This window comes from Anticarsia gemmatalis, chromosome 5 (genome assembly GCF_050436995.1).
Source record: "Anticarsia gemmatalis isolate Benzon Research Colony breed Stoneville strain chromosome 5, ilAntGemm2 primary, whole genome shotgun sequence".
Lineage (NCBI taxonomy): Eukaryota > Metazoa > Arthropoda > Insecta > Lepidoptera > Erebidae > Anticarsia > Anticarsia gemmatalis.
This window is the reverse complement of record NC_134749.1, coordinates 4015736-4031317: the sequence shown is the minus strand read 5'-3', so window position 1 is coordinate 4031317 and position 15582 is coordinate 4015736. Positions and strand designations below refer to the sequence as shown.

At 33.6% G+C, this 15582-nt stretch overlaps 1 protein-coding gene across 8 annotated transcripts in view; it reads left to right on the top strand.

Annotated features, from left to right (window-relative positions):
- The window catches only part of LOC142972831 (uncharacterized), a 60214-nt gene that overhangs the window by 34840 nt on the left and 9792 nt on the right, over window positions 1-15582 (top strand). For 5 of the 8 annotated variants that reach the window (XM_076114168.1, XM_076114167.1, XM_076114162.1 and 2 more), the window contains exons 2-4: window positions 10899-11176; window positions 11424-11456; window positions 11530-11731. In XM_076114168.1, coding sequence (XP_075970283.1) covers window positions 11167-11176; window positions 11424-11456; window positions 11530-11731 — 245 coding nt within the window. In that variant the 5' untranslated portion in view covers window positions 10899-11166. The remainder of the gene's footprint in view (window positions 1-10898; window positions 11177-11423; window positions 11457-11529; window positions 11732-15582) is intronic. The other 3 variants (XM_076114163.1, XM_076114165.1, XM_076114164.1) reach the window with 3 other exon arrangements.

Here is a 15582-nt window from a genome sequence, read left to right as displayed (position 1 = left end):
GCATAGTAGTCAATTTAAAATATCTTTAATTTTTTTTCATCAAATGGCACGATTTTCTACGACTATTGTCTATCGACATTCGGCTGGCTACTGTCTTAATATAAATAACCTGATAAGTGCTCCAAGGGGTGCTGTAGGAATATATTTATAAGTAAATAAATGACCAAACTCTTGGTACTCGATAGTACCGGCTGTAGAAAATTGTGCTTTAGATCGAAAACTACTTTAACCCGTTAACTAGCTAAAAGATGACACAATATCATACTTAACTATAGCTAACGTTCCCACAGATCGTTTCTTTTGTCAAATTCTTCTTCAAAAAGCGCCTTCATCGAAATCCTTTACTCTAAATAATGCAAGTCATGATAATGCGTCGTTTACTCTCGTATTCGTTGTTATCAAGTCTGTAATGTGTTCTAACAAAGCTTAACGGCCTCCAGCAAGTGGAATTACACGGTGACGTCACGAAGAAGGCATTAGTTCCACCATTATATTGGATAATAGCCCACATGTTCGCTAATGTGTATGTAGGGACCTACGAGCTTGAGTTACTGCCTGCGTTATGTGTAATAGATGTTTTGATCTGTGCGACACTAGCGACATCTGTGTTCAAGATCTGTAGATGTTAGTATATGCTTTTTACGACAGAGATAAACGTTCGATGGTTTTGTAGTTGGTAAACATATTCTAAAAACTGTATTTCGAAATGATTTCAGATAGCAGCGGTGTAGTAAATAATTTTAAGCAGTCTTACATCATTAAAATAGTCTTAATTTATATTTTAAATGAAGCGTGTCAACATCGCATCGTTTAAATATTCAAGAAGCTTTAGTACCTAGTATAACTATTTTATACGCAAGTGGTACTACAATTCCTTTTATACCTTTTATTCCTTTCTTACAAGTCATACAAGATTTACCTATTCTACTCGTACATAACCTACCTGACATTTTGAAAGACATCACCGATAAAATCTTGTACACCCGTCCCAATCCTATTTGAATTATATTCCAGACATGTTCACCGTCTGTAGGTCCGTTTATCTAGGTTTATCAGATTATTACCCAATGCCTCAACGGAGCCAACGTGTCTCGTAGGCACAAAGGGTCCAAAGTAAACGGTGCTCATTATTTCACGATGTTGATGGATTTAATACTGCGGTTATCCTTCAAACTATCTAACTTTGGAAGCTAGGAATTGATAATGTATGATATGGTTGGATTCATATATGTATCACAGCTTGTTTCCATGGGAGTAGTAGCGCGTTTTTCTACAGTCGGTTCTGTCGAGTATCGAAAGTTTGACATTTAAATATACCACTAAAATAGTTCCCGCGACGCCCGCTAGAGGCGTTGATTCGATTTTCATGCTATCTCGACAGCAAGCCGGCTGTCGCTGGTAGTCGATATAGGTAGAGAATCGAGCTACTGCGCTGTCTACGCGTATCTAATTGTAGCGAACGGATTTGTGTTGGTCTCTGTAATATTTAAGTAGGTACGCCAAATAGCTTCAAAGACTCCCCAATAACTAATAAATCGCTCAATATTCCTAGAATAGTTTATTATAAAACATTCAGCAAGTTCCAGTACTTATAAAATATTAAAAGCGAAAGAAAAATATCCATCAATCATCCAACGAATATCCATATATTATTTTGATAATATACCTCCTCTGATTTAAGAACGAATCCCAAACGTACGAGTAACGTACAAAAAATTTATGAATTTATTATGTCTACATAAAACCAATTTTGTTTGAGCAAATATACTAAAATTAGCAAAAAATATCGACAGTCGCGGGTCGCTAATCTTTATAAAAAGTTGTTTTTCAAATAGAAAACGTAATGTATATAGACGAGACTTATGAAACATTCATGGGGACTTGGCATTCTACGTTAGTAGCAAGCCTCCTTTGCCGTAAGAAGAAACTATTGACTTTGTAAATCTCTAGTCGAATACGATTTTTATTTCGGGAGACAAATACCACGTATTTTTTCGTCCGCACTAAAAACTTCTTCATAGCTATGTAAGGTTACCGATGTTGCTGCCCTGCTCTATTCAACACGAAAAGATAAAGACAGCAAGCTTACGATAAAAGTGAGTTTGCTTGTTTCGCTTTCACGATGTAATCAATCAACTGATTACAGTTTTGGCATACAAGTAGCTTGGTATTATAGACATTAAGATAAAGTACTTTTTATGGATTATGTTTCAATGTCTTGCCGGCTTGCTTTATTCAAATCGACTACATTAATCTCTCATTTTAAAACTAAAGGAGTCAATTAGTTATTATTAGTCAATTATTTGTTTTATTTATATCGATTCTACATTAGTAAACCTACAGAAAATATCCAGGAGTGCGATTTTTTTAACAATTGGTAGTATAGAGTATCGACAGTTTGACATTTAATATGTACTTTAAAATTAGTTCCTACAGCACCTCCTAGAGGCGCTGATTAGATTTTCATACAAAATGTCCCCACCGGTTGTAGTCCAAGTAAGGATCGGACCTCAGGTTATTGACCTTATGATGGTTTGATCAAGATTGGAGACTCGAAAGTCTATTTATTTGCGTCGTATGGTAAGTCTTGATAGGTTCGTTTCATAGCGTTTATTTCACAGACGACTTGTTGTCTCACATATTTTCATATTGGTATCACTTTCGGAACCAATCTGTAAAGAAAGTCACTGCCTGGAAAATTCTTGTTGAATATTTTGATATAAAAATATGAACATATTATATTCGTATATTTGGCTTCCTATATATACTTTGGTCACATATTGGTGCTTATTTTTATACATAAAATATATTAGAAATTACGTTAGTTAGTTCATTTGAGAATGGTCGTATGTAGAACAAGTAAATACCTACGGCACCTGTAATTTTGTTGAATAGCTTAATTATCAAATTCCTAGTCTTTTAGTATTTTTAATCTATGAAGAAGGTGGTGGTGAATTTATTCGGCGCCTTTTTTTCCGATAATATTTTAGTTTAAATATAGTTTTCACACAAAATATTTTAGAAGTCTTTTGTTTATTTCTATTGCGGTTTACTCAAAGTGCTGTTAAACATTTTACTCCCCTTTTAAGCCATTATAATATTCGTATCCAATTCATGAAATGTGTGAGTGCAGTTCTATTCAGTGAGCCAGGTTACTAGGTCGGACCGAGGGCCCTACACGGCCTACGAATTTTACCTTTACCACATTTTTAATGCTCAATTTTTTAAAGGAATTTTCTCGAATAATTTATTAAAGCTCAAATATTTAAACAAATTTTGGTAGAGTAATTTGTATTGCCCAATTTCTTTACAGCGGATTTTTGTGAATAATTTTTAAAAGGCGAAAAATGTTAAAGAAATTTAATGAATAATTTTAATGCTGTTTTTATATATTCGTGTTCTGAGTGGTGTAAGCGTATTTTGAGGTTAACGAGCCGTGTAATCTAGCTGTAATTTAATGCACATTTTTGATTAATGTAATCTGAGGGGTTGCGTTTAATTTATATTACAGTTCAACGGTTGGGTTTATAATTGTGTCACAACGTAAGTAATTATGTTTTTATTTGCTAGGTGATTAAAGATCTGTAATTGAATGCAGTCAATAAAAACGTTAAGAACTTGCTGCTTTCGCTTAATGAGTATTCAATATTATAATAACGATACGATAAACTTAATTTAGTTTCACAATGCTTTAAAGTACTTATTTGAATGTGAGCCATACTTTTATACAACGGATGCTCGTAATAATGTTAATTAATAATTATTATCGAAAATATAACAAAAATATCTTTGTATGAATATTTTTGTACATGCACGGAACGACGTAATTTCCCAAAAGGCTGCTGTCACACACTAACCGCATCAGAAGTAGGCGGTTGACGAAAATAAAAATAAACTTCCCACGAACTCTGTCGATAGCAATCTACATTTTACGCTGCAGTTTGCGGGTTGCGGGCATCCAACAAAATAAAACGTTGTGCTCGACAAAAGTGGAAAATTCATTCAAATTTTGCAGGTGTAAAAACTTCACGCCTTAAATGGGACAGCGGCCTCAATGCTTTCTGTTCAGGTCACGGAATATCCACGAATACAATTAATTATTTACTGACGTTTCAACAAATGAGATACATGTTTTCATGTTTAAGGAAATCTGGATTTTATATAAAATTGATTAAAAGGTGAGTAAAATCAATTGGTTTACCAATTGCCAGTGTAATTACGAACCAGGGTTAATGATGGCAAAGTTCAAATGTATTTAAACCGGTTGATAAATGAACGCAACACTTTATAATGTAATACAATATAAACAGTGTCATTAACGTTGGCCTGTATGAGCGTAGTTCGAGCAATATTACAACAACCAAGCCAAATATTATCACAATCCGCAAATAGCTTTCAATAGATATCAGGAAGTTTGCACAGATAATGGATCGGTAATGCCTGAGACGATGCCTCGATTGCTCCGGGATAACCAGAGAGCTTTGAATAAAACCTTTGAGCGAAACAGCTGATAGAATGTGAGGCTAATGGCATAGTCAAGTAGCGAGAGGCGGGTAACTGTTTTCTTTTTAAAAAGCTTATCACTAAATGGGGATTGAGCAAACCCTGGCCGCAAGTTAAATTTACTTTTTTATCGCTTCTGTTCGATATTGCGACGGTACTTTGTGCTACATACTTTTTGCACTTCTTTCGCGGTTATACCAACGTTTATTTATACTTTTTAATTATCCGATAATCCCCAATCCGGATTATTTGTATTTCACTCTCATTGTTTCAGTAATTTCAGGATGATTGCGTACCTGACAGGCGTAATTAGTGTTATTATTTAATGATATGAACACTGATTAAATTCGGAAACAGTTTTGCTCCCGAAATGTTTTACGTAATTAATTTATTGTTATAATGTCGACTGTGTATTATTAAATTGTACAAAATGTTTGGTATAAATTGATTTGCAATTATTTTTATAGTAAATAAGCAATATTTGTGCTCTCGTAGATAAGTTAATTAAAGATGGAACATAAAAACTTTAGTTCTCCTCCCGAATTGAGGAGTGGTTAGGTTAAGTCTTGATGTGGTCAAGAGCGATTGGGGATGCTCTGAAGAAAATAATATTCATAAAAACCCCATCGACATTTCTGCACTTACTATCATTTATCAAGCTTAGATAAGTGAAAGCAGACCATTTATCGGTACAATAAAATAAGTCTATTCGGCAAAATGTATCGCTTCTTCCGTCTTATTTCCGGAGCAAATTCAGCCTTGGAATTATTTTCACACGAAGCGACTAGAAATTCGATACGGACTGACCTTATTGAAGTGAATCCTATATCCGTTTGTTTAGGATACAGTGGCAGCTGCGCCCTCGTTGACTTTACACAGTTTTAATATTTATGTTGTACGCAACTTTGTAACAAGTACGTGGAAAAATTGATTTCGCTGTTCTAATGCTGTTTAATAATGTATTATATGCCTGCCTTGAAGATTTTGTATATTTTGGGACAAGTATTTCGCTTGACTTATAGTAGTTTTTACTGATAGACTTGAAGAGTAGAAATATTATATAAAAGGTATCAAAAGATTGAGTGCTATTATTCATTTTGAGTTGTAACTTGTGTCTCTTAAAGTTTCAACAATAGAAAGGAGATGCACGCGATTTCCAAATCATCCAAAACTTGAAACACTTTATAGCCCAATAATACAATAATCCGGATTTATAGCATAAGACGATACTTAACATAATATTACCCGTCTTTTTGTGAAACGCAAATAAATATATTACCAAGAGTTGACATAAAACGCCTATTACAAATTCAGGAACCCTTCAAAATCTGATTCGATCTCATCATTGTGTAATTCACAAACGATAAATCCGATTTAATAATATCCTTTTCAAAGGAATATATCAATATTTTTTCAACGATACATACAGAAAGGGAATATGAATAAGATGAATGTATATCTTGTTGGTACTTTATCAAGTTTGTGTACTATCCCTTACAATGTATACGGGGTACCTTCTCTATTCTAATCCATGCATTATACCGTACTGAAGGAACACAATGTGATGTTTGACAAACTCTGATGTATGTCATGCAAAATATTGTAGAAATATGTTTCCGGGATAAGACCTTCTCTGAATAGTGGAGTAGAGACGGTTTAAACGAATATTTTCTTATATAGTTTCGGTAAAAAAATAATTGTTTCATAGTTTTTGACATAGATTTCTGTGTTTCTCTTAGATTTTCTATTAGACGCTGCCTAATGCTGGCCTTAATGATTATAATTTGTTTGTAAATTGTCTTGTTCACTGTTACTTGTCATTAGTCTTGTAAAATTTGGCTTAGAATTTGTTATGTTATTTAGATAAGATAATTAAAAGTTAGAGACTTTGTGAGTTTAATATACACTTAGTTATTATAGTTAGAGATTAATTACAATTTACCTATTTATCGATAACGTATTGCGTCAGTTTTTATTCCTTTTAAAATCCTTCTTTATATTTGCTTCGTTAATTACAAATCTAGAGACCGAACAGTGCTCATGAATAGCGCGTGAGGTAATTGCTTGGATTTAGCATAATAGTAGCGGTTAGTAGTACAATGTCCTAGTTAATAGTAAATGTACGGGATATTAGATGGACACGACACTAGATTAAGAAGAGACTGTCTATGTTGCAAATTATGTAATATGAATTTAATTTTAAACATAGCCACAATTACTCGGATATATATTATATTATAAGTATGTCTACTCAAGGCGTTTTAGCTTTGAGTTATTTAAGAAAATATGAAGGAAATGTTTTTCGAATCGGTATGTCATATTCACAATTCAATGTTGTTGTTCATCTGAAATTTATAGTTTGGCTTGTTCCTGGATCCTTCCCAATATAATTATTTAGATTTGCAGATATACTCAAATTACGATTTTTCATTAAGGAACACGGTTTTAGACATAGTTACAACCTAATTTATGTGAAAGTTCAAGATGTTCGACAGATTCGGGATCCGAGCACCTTAGTCATGAACATTATAATTTAATAGGCACTTACGTTTTACATTAAAGCCGATCCGAGTCACAGTTGGCACAAACGTAATCCCAGAACGTAAAGTAGACAATATCTTACTTCGTTCCTATCAGACGGGATCAAAATTACAACGGACTCGAGCTAAACATTAAAATTTACTTTCAAATCCTTATCAAGGGTCTAAAATTTCCACCATACTTTCAATCTAAATTGTACTGCAGAATTGCCGTGTTTTCATATAAAAAGCTTGCGAAATAACAAAAATATTTGTTCAGAGATTTCAATATTTGAATGTTCAAATACTTTTTGTTTGAATATGGATATTCCGAGCGGTCAGGTTGGAACGGTATACAAGCAATTATTTGACAATTTGATTTTAAAATCTCAGCTTTATTTTGATTTATAAAAGTTTTGGAGTATAAAGCGGAGTTTATTATATTTTATTTGCTTTCCTTTCGTGCTTATGATAATATAGATTTAATTAATTTGCATTAAATGTTTTGTATTTGGAGAGAGTTAGCAAAGTTTTTGTTTGTCGTATGGTTAGTTATCACGGCCAAGTTTGAGTAATTTTAAGTAATAACATTTATACAAACGCAAGTTCAATCCACAGTCGCATGTTACAAGTACAAAATATAGACGTATTTTTCTTTCGCAAAATATCTTAGCTAGTTTTATTCTACATTTTCTTCTTAGTAACATGAAAACAAGTATAACGATAGTAGTGTTTGTAGCAGAAACAGTTTCCAGGGTTGACCGACATTTGTGATGGGGTCATCATTATCTCTGCCGCTCGCTATCTCGCGGTTTTAATGTACACTACAGGCTTACGTTAGAAGCTTTATTTAATAGTGACTAAAGCCGGTACTTTCGGTTAAGCACTTACGCCTTTATGGAATGGGAGAGCTTTAGTTTAGTTCAGTGTATTTTAGTTTTGAAAATGTTTTGTGCGAGGTTCGTTCTTAGTCTTCAGAAAAGTATACTACTTAAATGTGTTGTACAACTTTTTTAACATTCAGGTGAAATATCTATTCGAAGTTTTGTTTGCTGATTTTATGTGTCATATAAAAGTCCGTTTTATGTTTGTTATTCCTAGATGTTTAGTCTAAGATCTATGATTTCGCAGGATTGTTATGCCCGTATAATGAATTACGCAAATCGTTTTAGTTAATTATTATATTTCTTTTTAATATACAACATAAATAAACAGGTTTACACCTACCTACCGTCTACATTTTAAAGCTCTTGCCGGATAAAATACGGAGAATCCGTCTTCTAAAAAGTGTAATTTTTTTTTGATAAAAGTTACGTGACGACGCAAAAATTGGCTCTTAAAACCCAAAAACTTTGGCCTAAAATTCTAAAAATAAAACCACACAAAACCTATTATTCTCTTCCTATGCTAATGATGTAATACAAAACATTTGTTATTATAAATAACGTTATAAGTTACGGAGATTGCCGACCCTCATCAAAAATGATATCCCGACTCGACATGAATACTCCTTCTTTATGGTAAAACGCTATGGTAAGAATATAAAGCCTTCGTACTATTGAACCAGGCTTTCATTGTCGGTGAAATTATATAGAGGTTTATATTTTTCACTTATGGTTTGGGTTAAGGGTTTCAATTTTGGATATCGTATCGTATTTTTGGGGTGCCATAAATCTGTCAATATGTGCAGGGAATATGTTGGAGGAATAATAATAGGATTTTTTGGTTTACATCGTGGTTGGTTCTTTGCTAGAAATATGTAGTAGCAGACGCTAGTTATTTCTGTCCCTTCCCGAGGAGTAATTACTGTTCAGACCGTTTGCTAAAATAACATTTCTAAAAGGTAAAATGTGAAAATAATTATCTCGACCCGAAATGTAAACTTAGAATCTTTTGCCCTCAGGCAGATAATTAAAATAATTATAACATAGATTTATGCGTTACTTTTGTAACGAATATTAACATAGGAAACAATAACATACGTAAGGATAATTCGGCTCTCAAAACAATAAAATATTTTTTTAAGGTAAATCCAGGTTTTGGACGAAGAAACTTATCAGCTTTAATAGTACACGACTAACGAATATCCACTGAAGGCAATAGTTTGTACAATTACCCTACTTTGGGTCCCGCAGTTGGGTAAAAATAAAGATTCAGCTATATCGTTAGTCTAGAACTTGCCTAACACTACGAATAATTAGGTTAGGAGACAGAAAAGACGAATTTATTAGCAAGAAGGGACCTAATTAATTAGGCCTTTAATTTGTGGGCTGGCAAAAACCACAGACTACGTTTAATGGGAACTTTTTTGTTTGATAAAAGTAAAGATCCTTTGGAAGGCATCATTTAATAATATGCCGGGAATTCGGCGTATAAATTATTATATATTTTTATACGAAATGAGGAATGCTGTAGGAGAGTGTATGAAATAGATAATGGAATGTATAAGAGTGTATAAAATTGAGTACGAATTGCTTTTTCGTACAAGACATTAATAAAGATAACTATCATTTATTTACACAGATTGACTAATATTTTTAACGACTAGTTATGAACAGTACTGTGTCTAAATTTATCAGTGCTTTAATCGGTCTAATATATGTAAGATTTAGCGTAACTGTTTGAATCTATTACAATTCGTATTCTTTATAATACTTTATAACGGATCTTATTTTGGAGACCTTTTGTTTTCCTTATTCTTTCTAGCATTTTGTCCACAAATCTAAAAGCATTACGTTCTATATCCAAGTCTGGTAGAGAGATATTACTTTTCTCTCAATAAATATCCTCAGTTGCATCGTGCGACTTGGAGCCGTGCCCGCAAGATAGCAAATAGAACGCCGCATTAAGCAAACCAGGATAATAATAAGAATTTACCAAAACATCTGTCTAATCTCTTTGAAAAGCTCAAGCGTAATGTTATGTTGACGAAGAAAAAGCCACGTAATCGAGGTAGAGTAAAAATGGGTGATCTTTTGTGAATACAGTACCTACCTACTAGATTGTTTAACCCCTCAAACGTCCGTGGAGGGTATTGTAATATAATTATGGATACTTTAGTCTCCACGGACGTTTGAGTGGTTAGTTAAAAAGTTTGGTTGTTTCAAAGGTCTATAGGGAATAATTAAGGAATGTCTTAAATTAGTTATGCAAAGAAAAAACATTTAGTTCTGATTGCGAATGTCAGATAATATCGAAGCTAAATGCCAACTCAATTTGCTAGAATTAAGAAAACTAAGCGTAAGAAATACATTGGCCTGAAATTAAACTTAAAATCGATCTTGATACCAATACCTCTTATAGAAGCTATCTCGGTCGACTTACCAGGCAATCATGCCTAACGAAGAGTTGTCGACTGCAACTCAATTAGGTATTCGCAAAGAGAACAAACTGGCTGCGTACAATTCATTAGTAGTACAGTACGTTTGACAAGCCACACATTTAGCTATGCATACTCACGATATAGATCATATAGCCTCCCAAGATTGTAATTCCATTAAGTAGCTTTTGTGGTTGTTCGAAACAGAAGTTGTTTTACGAGGAAATTCGACTCGTATTCTGTTTGTGATGGAAATGTTCACATTTTGCCTCCCTTTTTCCTTATGCTGGATTTTATATGTATAACTCATGTATGAGTAATTTATACAACAGTTTTTTTAGGCTATGCATCAGTTTGTTTTATTTCTTTGAAGTAGAATAGTGACTCGTAAATTCATACGCTTAAACGCAGTGCATTCTTTTTTATCCTTATCGAAATTGCATCGAGAGATACAAGCTTCGATTTTTTGAATACTGCTTTTAAATATGTATGAATTTAGGTGACATTTTTATAAAAGTAATAGTAGAGTGATAAAAAGTATTTTACTTTGTTGGCAGATCTATAGTGTTTCATAGTGCTCGTTTAAAAGGATTTAAAAACTTTACATAAATCCAACATTGTTCCTGGAAAGTGTCAACATTCATGACGGATGGTACAGTGATATAAATTTATAGACAACTATTGTGATGTCAGTGAATAGTAACATTATTGGTGCAAAAATGCAATGGGCTGGTGGGGGGGAGGGGGGCGCTCTGATTGGCTGTCATAGTGATTCATTGCATTTGATCGTTTTAACCCACTGAGACCGGACGTCTGCTCGCCAAAATGTCAGCAGGTAACTTTACATACATTTAATATTCAAACCACGATAATGATTGATGCCATTTCATTATAATGACAAAATTCGAAACCTTATTGGATGAATAATGAGCATTGCAAATTCCAAACTTATAATATTCCAATGCAATTTAAAATAACGAATGCAATCATACCTGTCGATCGTGCAATTAAACAATAATTGTACGATCAAAATGAAAATGTAATTTGAATAATTTCTGAGTGATATTAATTTCATCTTTCAGATGACGAAACTAATAACGCAATTAAAAAAATAGGTAACTATAGTACTACAATATCTTCTACTCGAGGTGGACGCGCGATTTTCTCACAATTGGTTTATTTTTCAAGCAGGGTCAGCGGTGGCTATGATCGGAGCGAACCTTCGCTTCGGTTCCGCTGGTGCCACGAACTCATCGATCGTGAATAACACGAGGCACTGTCCGCCAGGTGGCGCCGCTAGCGCCGCGGCCCTACTAGCACTCTCCGGCCTGGGAATGTCCGCTAACTTGGCACTGATGGCCGTCATACTTAGCAAAAAACAGCTGAGGAGGTAAGGGTTTGCAAAAGGCTGTCAGAACTTTGGTAATGGGTACACTTCTAACGTTATATTTTGATCGCTGAAAAGTATTCATGGAAGGTAAATAGTTTAATTGACTGTTGCTAGGGTTAAATGTATGATTTTTATGATTTTATTTACCCTTCTTTTCGAAATATGACTGAAAATGTATCATGAAAATTTTATGTAATTTCGCCAATGTCTTCATTTAATGCGTACAATCGACCTTTGTAAAGATTTTGTCAGTTCGCCTCTAAATAATAAGCATTATAAAAAGCTCGATAACGGGCTATTCGAGCCGCCTGTGATGTTCAATAATAACGTTATCAAATATTGTCAAGGAAAAAATCTCAGAACCATAAATAACGACGTAATACTTTGGAAGAAATAAAAGCTATAAATTTTGAGACCGTTTCGATACGAAGAATGAGAAAACAGGAAAAATGGATGTTTATCATTATTCAAATGTATCGTTTTTACGAGCCGCGCTGCCCTAATTTACAACAACGAAGAAGAGCCATATGACATTGAGGAGGCTTACTATAAGGATGATGTGATCAGAGATCATAACACATAGCGGTGCAAATGTTATTGTCGATAGAGATCGACTTCATAGATTCGGCACGTTTGTATTCTGCGACACGGAATCCTACTCACCGCGCAACCAAATCTGCATTTTATATGACGCCAATCTGCCAATCCGATGAAAGTGTTATTCAGGCTGAGTCTGATTAAATCCAATTTAAAGTTAAGTCGTTGAACTTTTCGGAGCTGACGAAATTGGAAAGGTCCATACATAATTAGATAATATCGGATCCCTTCATGAAGAAAGCTATCTTTTTATCTCAGACGTTTGGAAAGGAAGTAAAAGTTAAGAAAAATGTCAACCGTTAACTTGTTTCGAAGTCAGTACATTTCGTTCTACATAATTAAATGTTTAGGGGAAGTAGCTTATAAATCTCTTAACTTTAATTATGTTTCCGAGAAAGTATTTTCACAAAGTATTTCTAAGTTGAAAGTTTTAATTATAAATATATTCTGGAACTTTGTTTTGTGTTGAATATTCAACTTTGGAACACGTTGCAGAAATGGCAACGTATTTCTAAGACTTCACGAATACGAAACGTTAAAAATACTTTTGATAAAAAATAATTAATTGAAGGTACACAAAAAAGACAGAAAAGCTAAAAATGGTTAGAAAACGATGAGGCAGAAAAAATACAAAAAGAACAAAAGAATGACGATAAAAATTGGCTTTTCGTGCTGATACTCGGACAAAGTGACAGGCCGTCACGGAACAAGGACAGTTATACCTACCCAGGAGTACACAACGTTATTACAAGACTGCTCTATTATCCAATTTTCTCCGAGTACCTTTATCCTCTCAAGATAAAAGATAAAGTCTACTGAAAATATGATTTACACCGGAGGGGATCTCAATTTGCTGCCAAATCAAATTACCGGTTCACTACCAGTTGTAATTCGATAAGATACGATCTATTTTGAATCGGATTCCAAGGTGTCTTTAGATAAAATGTTGTTGCTCCCGAATTGGGTAACATCGACGTGGGATTTTGATTCACGCGATTTCTTTATTGCTGACAAATTGTTATGGGTTCTAGTTCGAATGATGCTATAAACAATAACTTTAAAATAGGTAGGTATATTATTAGATTTTAAACTAGATAAATGCTAAAAGCTTTACTTTTCAGAAGAAAGATTTTAGTGCTTACTTCAACAGCGTCGTTTAGTCACTTGTATAAATATTTAGAGTTTCAAGCTAATTAAGTTTGTGTTGTTACTTTTTATCTTTGTCAAATGCAAGAAAAGTTTAAAATGAGCTTTGCGAAACGGTATAAAAACTAAACGAGTGTTTTTAAAACACTATCTACGCGAGGCAAGATTGCTGCTCTCTTTATTATTCGTAATCTCATTTTCAAGCACTTTTTAAAGCTGAAAAATCTTGTACGTACAAAATTGTATACCATATTACATTGAGATTAAACTAAGTACGGTCAAAAGCAAAGATCAGTATACTGTCTCATTTTAAACTTCATTATTATTAATAAAAATAGTCTAATTATTTTAAAATCATTATAATTATATGGTTAACTAAAAGTTCCAACTAAATTCTGATTTTCATACAAATATTATCTACGAAATGTAATCAAATTTTTGCTCGTCAATATATCTTACTAGCTGCTCCCCCGCAACTTCGCTTGCGTCACATAAGAGAGAATGGGTCAAAATTTTCCCCGTTTTTGTAACATTTTTCCCTGGTACTCTGCTCCTATTGGTCGTAGCATGATGATATATAGCCTAAAGCCTTCCTCGATAAATGGACTATTCAACACTGAAAGAATTTTTCAAATCGGACCAGTAGTTCCTGAGATTAGCGCGTTCAAACAAACAAACAAACAAACAAACTCTTCAGCTTTATAATATTAGTATAGATTTTAAACATAAATACACTCTTTGTTCCAAACTGCAAATTCCAAAAATCTTTCCATTCTATTTAGGTTCTAAGTCGAGATTGATAAAAGAGAAGTTAAAATGTTGTGGAGCGATCTATTTTGATCACGATTCAGGAATAAGTTATGTATGAGTGTGGATTCGGAACTAGGTCGATAGAAACTGGTGTGTTTTGGTTTAGGCATGTGTTTCAAGTTTAGTTTAGACGTGATTTGCCTTGCATTTTTAATTGAGATGCCAGCACCTGTATACAGGGTGTCCCAAAACTCAACGATAATCCGAGACAGGATGAAAGGCCAAGTCCTACCGGCTATAGGAAAAATAAAAAAAAAAATCCATATCACTTAGTTCAGCAATAATAGACACTTTTCAAAAAAGTTGAAATTCCACACCCTTGGTCGCATTTTCAAGTCCTGTGATCAACAATGTCACAATTTCGCTGTGTTTTTTTTAATTTCGTGATCTTAATTAAATATGCTATTAATCGTATAACAAATGAATGCACAAAACATTGTTAATTTAATAAAAAAAGTTAAGTTTTAGTGAGTCATCTTTCTCAAAAATATCGTTAGTCAACTTTGACGCTTCATACTGAAAAAAAAATGTACTACACTATCCTTGGCAAGTTATTTCAAAAGTTGGCGCATTAAATCAAGATTTCAAAATGGTATAACACTTGCCACTTTTCTTGCCATTAAAAATGTTATTTTTATTTGAACGAAGAGTATCCTCGCAAATGGATCGGACGCAGTGGCACAATTTTATGGCATCCTCGTTCCCCCGATCTAAATCCAGTAGGTATTTTTTACCGGGAATGCATAAAAGAAAAAGTTTATTCGAAATCAATACAAAATCTATCAGAACTTAGCCAGAAAATTGACACAGCGTCAGAGGAAATAAATGCAAGGAATTTTGATTGACTGGTGCAAAGGTCTTTTGTAAGGCGTTGCAGAGCCTGAATTCATGCTAGGGGAAAACAATTCGGAATTACTTTAGTTTAAGGAGAATAATTGAATAAGATCGATGGTTCGTTCATTGTTAATTTTTTAATTATTATTACCTATTATGTTTATTACATTAAATATTTGTTATGGACTGACTCAATTACCTCTTTACTAAAAATAATTGCTTTCCTCTGGCACGAATACAGACTCTGCAACGACGTACAAAAGATTTTTTCACCAGTCAAGCAAAATTCCTTGCATTTATTTCTTCCGATGCTGTGTCAATTTTCTAGCCAAGTTCTGATAGATTTTGTATTGATTTTGAATAGACTTTTTCTTTTATGCATTCCCAGTAAAAAATATCTACTAGATTTAGATCGGGGGAACGAGGATGCCATAAAATTGTGCCACTGCGTCCGATCCATTTGC